Genomic DNA, 12,991 nt, shown 5'->3' on the forward strand with positions numbered 1-12,991 from the left:
GTTTGGTTCCAAGTTTTGGTTCAGATGGGAGGAAAAAACCTTTACTTGTTCTGATGTTTTGTGTGTTGTGGAATCATCCGTGTAATTCGTACAGCTTATGACTGAACACTGCTGGCCATAAAACACTATTATTGTGGTCATTGTTCTTACTCAGGTTGTATGGCACATATACAGTGCATTGGTGCCTGAGTGTTCAGGCATGGAGGTTTACTGAAGTTTCTGACCGGTTGGCTTTACAGCAGCTGCAGGTTTTTGCTGGCGTTAACGGCCTCCAGAGTAGCCTGCACAGGGACACTGTACCTCCAGAGTAGCCTGCACAGAACAGTGTACCTCCAGAGTAGCCTGCACAGAACAGTGTACCTCCAGAGTAGCCTGCACAGGGACACTGTACCTCCAGAGTAGCCTGCACAGAACAGTGTACCTCCAGAGTAGCTTGCACAGGGACACTGTACCTCCAGAGTAGCCTGCACAGAACAGTGTACCTCCAGAGTAGCTTGCACAGGGACACTGTACCTCCAGAGTAGCCTGCACAGAACAGTGTACCTCCAGAGTAGCCTGCACAGAACACTGTACCTCCAGAGTAGCTTGCACAGGGACACTGTACCTCCAGAGTAGCTTGCACAGGGACACTGTACCTCCAGAGTAGCCTGCACAGAACACTGTACCTCCAGAGTAGCTTGCACAGAACAGTGTACTTCCAGAGTAGCTTGCACAGGGACACTGTACCTCCAGAGTAGCTTGCACAGGGACACTGTACCTCCAGAGTAGCTTGCACAGGGACACTGTACCTCCAGAGTAGCCTGCACAGAACAGTGTACTTCCAGAGTAGCTTGCACCGTGTACCTCCAGAGTAGGATTGCCCAATTATCAGAAATTACACTTAATTTTATTTTTTGATTGTAAATATATCCTACGGTGCACTCAGCCTTTGCCCACTGCACTCAGTGAAAGTCTTGGCACAAAATGGCTGTATTAGCAGGAAAAATGGACTTGCAAGCTGCCTGGGTCCCCTTTCATTGACTCGAAACACAGAAACCCTGTTGAGCAGTACGGCAGTGAACGCGAGGACGAGGTACTTACCCCTGACCACAGTGTACTGATGGGTCAAAGGTGGGTTGAACCTGTGGTCAGTATCCTGTGTTAACCTTGGGTTTTGTGCGTGAAAGGGGTATCAGTTACTCAGTGTCTTTTCTTTAGACTACAAACCCCTGAAGGCTCCTGTACCAGCCCAAACTTCTGTATTCATAACACCATCACACAAACTGACTGGACCAATACCCCTAATCACCAAAACTGACTGGACCAATACCCCTAATCACACACAAACTGACTGGGCCAATACCCCTAATCACACAAACTGACTGGGCCAATACCCCTAATCACACACAAACTGACTGGACCAATACCCCTAATCACACACAAACTGACTGGACCAATACCCCTAATCACACACAAACTGACTGGACCAATACCCCTAATCACACAAACTGACTGGGCCAATACCCCTAATCACACACAAACTGACTGGGCCAATACCCCTAATCACACACAAACTGACTGGGCCAATACCCCTAATCACACAAACTGACTGGACCAATACCCCTAATCACACACAAACTGACTGGACCAATACAACTAATCACACACAAACTGACTGGACCAATACAACTAATCACACAAACTGACTGGGCCAATACCCCTAATCACACAAACTGACTGGACCAATACACCTAATCACACAAACTGACTGGACCAATACAACTAATCACACAAACTGACTGGGCCAATACCCCTAATCACACACAAACTGACTGGACCAATACCCCTAATCACACAAACTGACTGGGCCAATACCCCTAATCACACAAACTGACTGGGCCAATACCCCTAATCACACACAAACTGACTGGACCAATACCCCTAATCACACAAACTGACGGGGCCAATACCCCTAATCACACACAAACTGACTGGGCCAATACCCCTAATCACACAAACTGACTGGGCCAATACCCCTAATCGCACACAAACTGACTGGACCAATACACCTAATCACACACAAACTGACTGGACCAATACCCCTAATCACACACAAACTGACTGGGCCAATACCCCTAATCACACAAACTGACTGGGCCAATACCCCTAATCACACACAAACTGACTGGGCCAATACCCCTAATCACACAAACTGACTGGGCCAATACCCCTAATCACACACAAACTGACTGGACCAATACCCCTAATCACACACAAACTGACTGGGCCAATACCCCTAATCACACAAACTGACTGGGCCAATACCCCTAATCACACACAAACTGACTGGACCAATACCCCTAATCACACACAAACTGACTGGACCAATACCCCTAATCACACAAACTGACTGGACCAATACCCCTAATCACACAAAAACTGACTGGACCAATACACCTAATCACACAAACTGACTGGACCAATACACCTAATCACACAAACTGACTGGACCAATACAACTAATCACACAAACTGACTGGGCCAATACCCCTAATCACACAAACTGATGGGGCCAATACCCCTAATCACACAAACTGACTGGACCAATACACCTAATCACACAAACTGACTGGGCCAATACCCCTAATCACACAAACTGACGGGGCCAATACCCCTAATCACACAAACTGACTGGGCCAGTGAAACACATTAAACTGCAATGGTCACTGGATATAGTAAAACCCAGTGAAAGAATCTTAAAATCAATCCCAAATGGCCCAGTGTAGTTTAGCATGTAAGGATACCCACTTGCCACATCCTCAAATTAAACTCTTAAATGATTTGAATTCCAAGTATATGTAGCACAGTGATGGACACAGTTTGTAACTACATATTGGGATTTGTATTCAATTCTTAAATTTTTGCATAATTAATAAAAATCCAGCCAATTAAAAAGAAAAAAAAAACTCAACACACAACTACACATATTTTCAAAGAATGTTTTCATAACCTAGGGGTGTGTTACAATAATCAGTCTGAATGGAATGGTTATTCATCATACTGCCACCAGAGGGCAGACGTAGTAGATGGGCACGGTCTTCATCGACATGTTGCTGTAGCCCTGTAGGACCCCACCCACACTTCACTGGCTGTTCATTTAGTGTAGATCATGGCAAAAGGTCACCAGGAATTGGCTTCAGATCTGAGAAAGACCACATTCCCGTTAAAAAGGTACATAATTAAATAGAACTGCTTAATAGAATTACACCATATTTGCTTGAGCTAAAGCTTTCCCATCTGAATGTTTTGGAATGTTCCAGCTTAGAATCCATGTTAGCAGTTGGCTCACTAATTCCACCAAACCTGTTGTATTGCCTATCTCCAGTGTGAAATGGTAGAGTAGGCAGTGTCTTGTTTTTCTTCACGTTTTTCTCCTGGAAGAAGCATAGAAAAAACATTGCTTTCCTGCTCCCTTACGCCATAGGAGTGCAGATCTCTCAAGTGCAGGGCTACTTCTGCAGTACTATTCCACATCAGGACACATCGTTACAACCTATATTACACACTAATGAAGACTAATGGGCCCCTAGCTGGCTATGCCAGAGGTCTAATGGAGCTGGAGCCCACCTCAGAGCCTCTCCATGTCTGCTGCTCTGTTACTGATTGGACAGCTGATAAATGTCAATAATTCAGTTGCTTTTCAAAAAGGAATAAGGCTCTGTAGCTAAGTGGTTTTTTTCCTGCATGCACATCACTGTTTGGTTTCCACATTAAAGAAAGGTTACATTTACAATCGTATATTTAGCAAATGCTGTTATCCAGAAATTTGGAAGTGCATATATTAAGGCTAGACGTCCAATCCTAGACTTCAGTGAAATAGCAGAAAATTGTTGAAAGAAACACATGAACATGTGTGCTTGGTGCAGGGCAGGCTTTTGTTGCATTTCTCGCCCCCCCATGACAGAATGTTCTTGGATAAAGGGGACTACAGAATTCTGCTGAGAGAAGCTTATCTGAAATGCTGAAGTGGAATCTGATGGGGGGATAAGCTACCTTTAGTATTTCCACATGGAGAAAAAACCATCTCTCCAGTAGGGATGTATCCGAATCCGAATACTGTATTCGGGAAAGCACGAATAATGCGATGGAAACAGATATTTCTTCTACCCGAAGTTGCTCATTATTATTCGGATTCGGGAAAAAAAGTCAGCTCTGTATGCAGCAGTCTCTGCCAGAGCTGAGGTTGGCTAGTCTTAGCCATGCGTTTGCCTGATCTGAGGCAGGAAGTGAGAGTGAGTCAGGACCTCCAGCCCATATCAGCACTCAGTGCTGAGGCTTCTTAGGCCATTACCCCGTCAGCATCCCACCCCCACACCGCTAACAGAATTAGCACCAGCGTGCGCACGCCTAAGGCTAATGAGAGGAGCGTTAGACCTGAGAAAATACCGCCAACCCGCCTAATGCTGGAGAGAGGAGCGTTAGACCTGAGAAAATACCGCCAACCCGCCTAACGCTGGAGAGAGGAGCGTTAAACCTGAGAAAATACCGCCAACTCGCCAACGCTGGAGAGAGGAGTGTTAGACCGCCAGCCTAACAATAGTGAGAGGAGCGTTAGACCTGCTGGTCTCTAAAATCAGCTTCAGCTCAGTAACCCCTCAGATGAGATGTGAGCACAGAAGGAAGAACACATGTAGTTTAGTCTTCATACTGATTATTTTTACTCAAAGCAGGTTTGGCTCATTAGCTTTCCTTTTATCTTGTAATTATTGTTTTAATGCAGGAGAGTGTGATAACATTAGTGAACAGATATGAGGTCTACATGGCTCTACAGCAAATTGCAGTGCTCTACTGTGGCTGTCAGGGGTGGATCACCATAAACTGGTCTAGGTGGCAGGCTGATATTCTGTTGCCTAGTGACAGGTGACATAGATTAGCATGTTCCCTTTGGGGGGGCATACCCCCCTGAGGTGCACCCTACAAATCACCTGCTCTTTCTGTTGAGGTCAAGGAGAGGATCAACATCCAGAGAGGAGCTAGTTTAAGAAGCCAGTTCAGAATGTGATTTCCCTGGGTCTGGCTACAGATGCACAAACAGAGCTGCCTCACTCTGATTCAGGACCAGTTTGATTGTTTCCTCATACCCTGGCTCATCTGGGGCTGATCCTGATACAGACCTGCTTAATGGCCATTTACATACTGGCATTGCAGAGCTGTATTTGTTTATTAACAGTTTTATTATTGCCCACATTTGGACACAATGTGCAAATCTGTAGCAGCTGCTATCGAAGCAGGCAAATCCTGGACAACATAATAAAAAGTGTATTTAGATAATCTGCTGCACACTATTTATTCCCGCTTTATATTAGACAACATATTTGAATAATGCCATGTATGTTTACATTTTTGTGAATACATATGTTAATTAGGTTGCTGGAATTCAATTACGAAGAGGAGGGGCTCGTTAACCCGTGCATCTCTATTCTGCCGTGCCCGTGACCTCGTCGGTGCCAGCGCTGTGCGGGTCTGTGCGGGAACCGTTTCATTCAAGGTGCAGTGCTGCAGTTTACAGCTCGCGCGGCTGTGTCAGACGGGAGCGCTCACACACTTCTGGTAAAGGTCGTCCCACCTTCCTGTCTGCTGGGCATTCGCACTGGACGTCTGAGTCGCAGTATGCGCTGGGACTGTGTACCGGGATACTGAAGCAAGGACCGGAGCCCAGTGTTCGGCCTGGTTTGCTATCAGCCGCCCGGTGCCGCACCGAGACCGAATGTTAAAAAACCATAAGTGTCGGTTGAACGACACTGACAGTCTGGAACATGGCTACTCCCACCTTCACATCGCCGGAAGAAACGTCTCCAACAGACCAGCACCGCATTCGTCAGGTAGGTCAAGCGAACGCAATTCACAATGATACCAGGAAAAACATAGCCTGTTTCTCAATTTTCCTTCACTAAGCCACTAAGGACACGTGGGGACGTACTGCAAGTCGAGTCTGATGGATGGAACCTCGGTAGTTATCGGGATCGCAAGCCGCATCTCTGTTGTGCTGCATGCAGAGGGAGGATAGTAAAGGCGTTGCCCTGGTTACCAAATCTTCAAGGTGCTCTGCCCAAGTGCACTACTCGTGAAAAACAAAACTGTCCTGTATTATTCACTCATTAAAGCTGGTTGTATTTTTTATGAGAATAATTGATTTCTTACAATGTTGACTATGTGAAGCGGGGATTAGCTCTATCCACCGTGCGTGTTTACAAACATCGAGCTGAAGTCACACGTCAGGGTCACCGAGCTCTGACGCATCGAAGAATTCGCAGCGTGTTTAACTAGTCGTATTCTTAAGAAGGAAATAAAACCGAACGTCAGTTCCATTCACCCTTGTGAAGAGGTGGCTTTATCTAGCTTCTAACGTAGCGACCAGTGTCGAGGTATTACAGCCCTGTTTGTCTGCGATCTTTACAACAGTCTCCGCAGGACTGGTTCCACGGGCAGCCTCTGTGGCGTAGTGCCACCCAGCTGCATCGCGTTCAAGTGGGTAGCCCCCTCGCCCCGTATCTCCCTGCGACGGGAGGGGGGGGGGGGGTTCGGCTTTCCATCGTTCTGTTTGCTGTATGGTACACCCGCTTGTCGTTTCACAGTTTTAAGCAGGGTGATAATTAGGCTATACAAGGATCATATTCCCCTCAGATGTCTGGATGGTGTGTGTTACATCGATGACCCGCAGTGTTATAGCATGCTATTTATTTCCTCAGCCGACCTGTGTGGACTAATGCAGATAGAGCATTATCGATATTGTATCCCTATACCCGACTCACGGCGAGCTAAGGTCGGACGAGGTTTGCTACAGAATCTTTGAAACGGTTTTATTGGCGCGGAGATTCGCTCTCTCCAAGCCCGTTTTATAACACTGGCGGTCCAGCTGACTAGAGGCAAATAAAAAGAAAAATGTGATTTTTTTCAGTTAGGCTACAATCAGGAATTCTGTCAGGTTTCAGTCAAGTTGCGTTTTTTGAGTTGTGCTTTACGTTGACTTAATAGCGTCTATCAGCGGCCGACACACAGGACTGCATCTCTGTAATGGCCCATCCTACTTGTAGCAGAAGAAAATGGTGATGCAGGGAGGAGACGGCAGATAACACGTATGCTCACCCAGGTAATGTGCAGTGATTTGGGGATGATTTACGCTACAGAATTAAGCTGGTGCTATTGACAGACGTTGCTGCGATGATGACACGATTATTCAGATGTTCGTTAGGGTTGGCATCAAATACATTTACCTCCTGTGGGAAATTTAAAAAAACATCACGGAAATGTGTGTGTGTGTGTGTGTGTGAATGATAGTGGAGTAAAGGTGAAAAATTAAAGGTTTGTTAATACTGCCATGGCCATACTGGAATGATGCCGTAGCACAAGGTACTGTAGATATTTATAGATCAGGAAGATATGGAGATGTAAATATGAAATTTTCTCACAGTGTAGACTGAAACGAGGGATTAAATGTGTTCTAGCTGTATTGTATGCCTACCTACTAATAAACAAGTCAAACACCAGCCTGTCTGCTAATAAACATCTCACCAGCTACCTCTTCAATGGTGCACAGTGGACTGTGTGTCTGTGTTTGTGTGTGTGTGCACATGTTCGTTCCTGTATTGGATTTGGTGATCAGACGGGCAAAGTGGCTTGTCTCTTCTTGTACAATTAGACGACTAGTCATGTGACTTACAGGAAGTTGCTAATGGTGACTTTGGCTTGATCACATTATTCTGTACAGCAGAAATCTATTCTGTTGCATTATGGGCCATAATGCAGGGCTCTCTGTTATTGATGTCTTTCTAGACTCTGCACTTTGCTTAATCATACAAACAAGCACAGCCCCTCAATAAAACATGAGCTGAGCAAACCAGACTGGCTGCTCTAATCAAGAACCCGCCATTAGAAACTCCCACTAAAACCCTCTCTATTATATGAGTGGCTGAGATGTGTTTGCTGACAGGTGTGAGCTTTAGGTGAATGCTGTTTCTACCTGAAAGTTATGGGGTAAAACCCGTACAGCTGTTTCTTGAATCCTTTAGTTTCCCCAGCCATTCCGTTATATAGATTCTCAGGAGGTTCCTGTGAACGTGTAATGGGACGTATATTTATGCTGCCATTAGACAGCTGGAGTAAAGTGAAGAGCCCCCAGAAGAGCCTGTCAAAACCCAGAGCTGCCTCAAAATGTGAAACATCTTCATCGGGTTCCTTTCTGCTCAAGGAGGAACCCTACACAGCCCTGCCTTATTGTCATTAAAACAGTTTCTAAATCACTGAGTCATGATGCATCTGTAGGGTTTAAAGGCTTGTTGCGGAGTGATTTTTGGTTGAATGATTATTTATATGTGGATGTTCTGAGACAGCACTGAAAAGGGCCAGGTTAGGTTAGATTCCCAGAAGCGACTGGGCTGCAAATACTGATCTAAAGCTGTTTCTCTAATTCACAGCAGAAGCTGTGAAAGGTGAGGATACTGGTGAGGTGATCAGCCCTGGTTCAGTGCTAGTATAGGGCTCTCAGTCCTGGTTCAGTGCTAGTATAGGGCTGTCTCCGCCCTGGTTTAGTGCAAGTGTAGAGCTGTCCCAGTCCTGGTTCAGTGCTAGTATAGGGCTCTCAGTCCTGGTTTAGTGCTAGTGTAGGGCTGTCTCAGCCCTGGTTTAGTGCTAGTATAGGGCTGTCTCAGCCCTGGTTTAGTGCTAGTATAGGGCTGTCTCAGTCCTGGTTCAGTGCTAGTATAGGGCTGTCTCAGCCCTGGTTTAGTGCTAGTATAGGGCTGTCTCAGTCCTGGTTCAGTGCTAGTATAGGGCTCTCAGTCCTGGTTTAGTGCTAGTGTAGGGCTGTCTCAGCCCTGGTTTAGTGCTAGTATAGGGCTGTCTCAGCCCTGGTTTAGTGCTAGTATAGGGCTGTCTCAGTCCTGGTTCAGTGCTAGTATAGGGCTGTCTCAGTCCTGGTTTAGTGCTAGTATAGGGCTCTCAGTCCTGGTTTAGTGCTAGTATAGGGCTCTCAGCCCTGGTTTAGTGCTAGTATAGGGCTGTCTCAGTCCTGGTTTAGTGCTAGTATAGGGCTCTCAGTCCTGGTTTAGTGCTAGTATAGGGCTGTCTCAGTCCTGGTTCAGTGCTAGTATAGGGCTCTCAGTCCTGGTTCAGTGCTAGTATAGGGCTCTCAGTCCTGGTTTAGTGCTAGTATAGGGCTGTCTCAGACCTGGTTCAGTGCTAGTATAGGGCTCTCAGTTCTGGTTCAGTGCTAGTATAGGGCTGTCTCAGTTCTGGTTCAGTGCTAGTATAGGGCTGTCTCAGTCCTGGTTAAGTGCTAGTATAGGGCTGTCTCAGTCCTGGTTTAGTGCTAGTATAGGGCTGTCAGTCCTGGTTCAGTGCTAGTATAGGGCTCTCAGTACTGGTTCAGTGCTAGTATTGGGCTCTCAGTACTGGTTTAGTGCTAGTGTAGGGCTGTCTCAGCCCTGGTTTAGTGCTAGTATAGGGCTCTCAGTCCTGGTTCAGTGCTAGTAGAGGGCTCTCAGTCCTGGTTCAGTACTAGTATAGGGCTGTCTCAGCCCTGGTTCAGTGCTAGTATAGGGCTCTCAGCCCTGGTTCAGTGCTAGTATAGTGCTCTCAGTACTGAATTAGTGCTAGTATAGGGCTCTCAGTCCTGGTTTAGTGCTAGTGTAGGGCTGTCTCAGCCCTGGTTCAGTACTAGTATAGGGCTCTCAGTACTGGTTTAGTGCTAGTATAGGGTTGTCTCAGTCCTGATTTAGTGCTAGTATAGGGCTCTCAGTCCTGGATTAGTGCTAGTATAGGGCTCTCAGTCCTGGTTCAGTACTAGTATAGGGCTCTCAGTACTGGTTCAGTGCTAGTATAGGCCTCTCAGTCCTGGTTTAGTGCTAGTATAGGGCTCTCAGTCCTGGTTTAGTGCTAGTATAGGGCTCTCAGTCCTGGTTCAGTGCTAGTATAGGGCTGTCTCAGTTCTGGTTCAGTGCTAGTATAGGGCTGTCTCAGTCCTGGTTCAGTGCTAGTATAGGGCTCTCAGTCCTGGTTCAGTGCTAGTATAGGGCTGTCTCAGTCCTGGTTTAGTGCTAGTATAGGGCTCTCAGTCCTGGTTTAGTGCTAGTATAGGGCTCTCAGCCCTGGTTTAGTGCTAGTATAGGGCTGTCTCAGTCCTGGTTTAGTGCTAGTATAGGGCTCTCAGTCCTGGTTTAGTGCTAGTATAGGGCTGTCTCAGTCCTGGTTCAGTGCTAGTATAGGGCTCTCAGTCCTGGTTCAGTGCTAGTATAGGGCTCTCAGTCCTGGTTTAGTGCTAGTATAGGGCTGTCTCAGTCCTGGTTCAGTGCTAGTATAGGGCTCTCAGTTCTGGTTCAGTGCTAGTATAGGGCTGTCTCAGTTCTGGTTCAGTGCTAGTATAGGGCTGTCTCAGTCCTGGTTAAGTGCTAGTATAGGGCTGTCTCAGTCCTGGTTTAGTGCTAGTATAGGGCTCTCAGTCCTGGTTCAGTGCTAGTATAGGGCTCTCAGTACTGGTTCAGTGCTAGTATTGGGCTCTCAGTACTGGTTTAGTGCTAGTGTAGGGCTGTCTCAGCCCTGGTTTAGTGCTAGTATAGGGCTCTCAGTCCTGGTTCAGTGCTAGTAGAGGGCTCTCAGTCCTGGTTCAGTACTAGTATAGGGCTGTCTCAGCCCTGGTTCAGTGCTAGTATAGGGCTCTCAGCCCTGGTTCAGTGCTAGTATAGTGCTCTCAGTACTGAATTAGTGCTAGTATAGGGCTCTCAGTCCTGGTTTAGTGCTAGTGTAGGGCTGTCTCAGCCCTGGTTTAGTGCTAGTATAGGGCTGTCTCAGCCCTGGTTTAGTGCTAGTGTAGGGCTGTCTCAGTCCTGGTTCAGTACTAGTATAGGGCTCTCAGTACTGGTTTAGTGCTAGTATAGGGTTGTCTCAGTCCTGATTTAGTGCTAGTGTAGGGCTGTCTCAGCCCTGGTTTAGTGCTAGTATAGGGCTGTCTCAGTCCTGGTTTAGTGCTAGTATAGGGCTGTCTCAGTCCTGGTTCAGTGCTAGTATAGGGCTCTCAGTCCTGGTTCAGTGCTAGTATAGGGCTGTCTCAGTCCTGGTTTTGTGCTAGTATAGGGCTCTCAGTCCTGGTTCAGTGCTAGTATAGGGCTCTCAGTACTGGGTCAGTGCTAGTATAGGGCTCTCAGTACTGGTTTAGTGCTAGTGTAGGGCTGTCTCAGCCCTGGTTTAGTGCTAGTATAGGGCTCTCAGTCCTGGTTCAGTGCTAGTAGAGGGCTCTCAGTCCTGGTTCAGTACTAGTATAGGGCTGTCTCAGCCCTGGTTCAGTGCTAGTATAGGGCTCTCAGCCCTGGTTCAGTGCTAGTATAGTGCTCTCAGTACTGAATTAGTGCTAGTATAGGGCTCTCAGTCCTGGTTTAGTGCTAGTGTAGGGCTGTCTCAGCCCTGGTTTAGTGCTAGTATAGGGCTGTCTCAGCCCTGGTTTAGTGCTAGTGTAGGGCTGTCTCAGTCCTGGTTCAGTACTAGTATAGGGCTCTCAGTACTGGTTTAGTGCTAGTATAGGGTTGTCTCAGTCCTGGTTTAGTGCTAGTGTAGGGCTGTCTCAGCCCTGGTTTAGTGCTAGTATAGGGCTGTCTCAGTCCTGGTTTAGTGCTAGTATAGGGCTCTCAGTCCTGGATTAGTGCTAGTATAGGGCTCTCAGTCCTGGTTCAGTACTAGTATAGGGCTCTCAGTACTGGTTCAGTGCTAGTATAGGCCTCTCAGTCCTGGTTTAGTGCTAGTATAGGGCTCTCAGTCCTGGTTTAGTGCTAGTATAGGGCTCTCAGTCCTGGTTCAGTGCTAGTATAGGGCTGTCTCAGTTCTCGTTCAGTGCTAGTATAGGGCTGTCTCAGTCCTGGTTCAGTGCTAGTATAGGGCTCTCAGTCCTGGTTCAGTGCCAGTATAGGGCTGTCTCAGTCCTGGTTTTGTGCTAGTATAGGGCTCTCAGTCCTGGTTCAGTGCTAGTGTAGGGCTGTCTCAGTCCTGGTTTAGTGCTAGTATAGGGCTGTCTCAGTCCTGGTTCAGTGCTAGTATAGGGCTCAAAGTCCTGGTTTAGTGCTAGTATAGGGCTGTCTCAGTCCTGGTTCAGTGCTAGTATAGGGCTGGCTCAGTCCTGATTCAGTGCTAGTATAGGGCTCTCAGTCCTGGTTTAGTGCTAGTATAGGGCTCTCAGTCCTGGTTTAGTGCTAGTATAGGGCTCTCAGTACTGGTTTAGTGCTAGTATAGGGCTGTCTCAGTCCTGGTTTAGTGCTAGTATAGGGCTGTCTCAGTCCTGGTTTAGTGCTAGTATAGGGCTCTCAGTCCTGCTTTAGTGCTAGTATAGGGCTGTCTCAGTCCTGGTTCAGTGCTAGTATAGGGCTGTATGTACAGCAGGTGTAGTAGGTATATATGCAGCAGGTGTATGTGCAGCAGGTGTAGTAGGTATATATGCAGCAGGTATATGTGCAGCAGGTGTAGTAGATATATACACCAAGGGACTTCTACTGCTTGTGTGTGTCCATATGTGTATGTAACTACTGTTGATTTGTCTCCCTCTGTTGGAAGGCAGTGGAAGTGCAATTCTGCAGAGGGGGTTTGGATACTCCCGGTAGGGAAGATCATTAGCAGATTACAGATGTCCTTGTAAATACTTAAAGCACAACCTGCACAAGAGTTTCACTTTAACCAAACGCAGTATTAGAGTCAGTGCACTTACTGTTTAAAGACCTACACCAGCTACCATAAATAATGAATGCAGGATGAAGTCTTAATGATCCATTACTGTTTCACGTAGAGAAACTGATAGTGCCATCAGTCCATTATCAGCATTTGCTGCCCTCTCTTAAAAACACTTATCTGTTCTGCTGATACCCATAAAACACAGTATCCCCCAATGCTGACAGTCCATGAAGGTTCATGCTCAAGCAATCAATCAGTCGATCAATCCCTGTTTTTATGCACGGCCATTTAGAGACATATTGGGGCA

At 46.8% G+C, this 12,991-nt stretch overlaps 1 protein-coding gene across 8 annotated transcripts in view; it reads left to right on the top strand.

Moving 5' to 3' along the window:
- Positions 1-5,415: 5,415 nt before the first annotated feature.
- ank2a (ankyrin 2a, neuronal) overlaps positions 5,416-12,991 on the top strand; it is an 86,888-nt gene continuing 79,312 nt past the window's right edge. For 2 of the 8 annotated variants that reach the window (XM_035418158.1, XM_035418155.1), the window contains exon 1: positions 5,418-5,861. In XM_035418158.1, coding sequence (XP_035274049.1) covers positions 5,796-5,861 — 66 coding nt within the window. In that variant the 5' untranslated portion in view covers positions 5,418-5,795. Of the gene's footprint in view, positions 5,862-6,596; positions 7,130-12,991 lie in introns of those variants that run through there. The other 6 variants (XM_035418159.1, XM_035418160.1, XM_035418157.1 and 3 more) reach the window with 5 other exon arrangements.

The sequence above is a fragment of the Anguilla anguilla genome, chromosome 5, assembly GCF_013347855.1.
Source record: "Anguilla anguilla isolate fAngAng1 chromosome 5, fAngAng1.pri, whole genome shotgun sequence".
Lineage (NCBI taxonomy): Eukaryota > Metazoa > Chordata > Actinopteri > Anguilliformes > Anguillidae > Anguilla > Anguilla anguilla.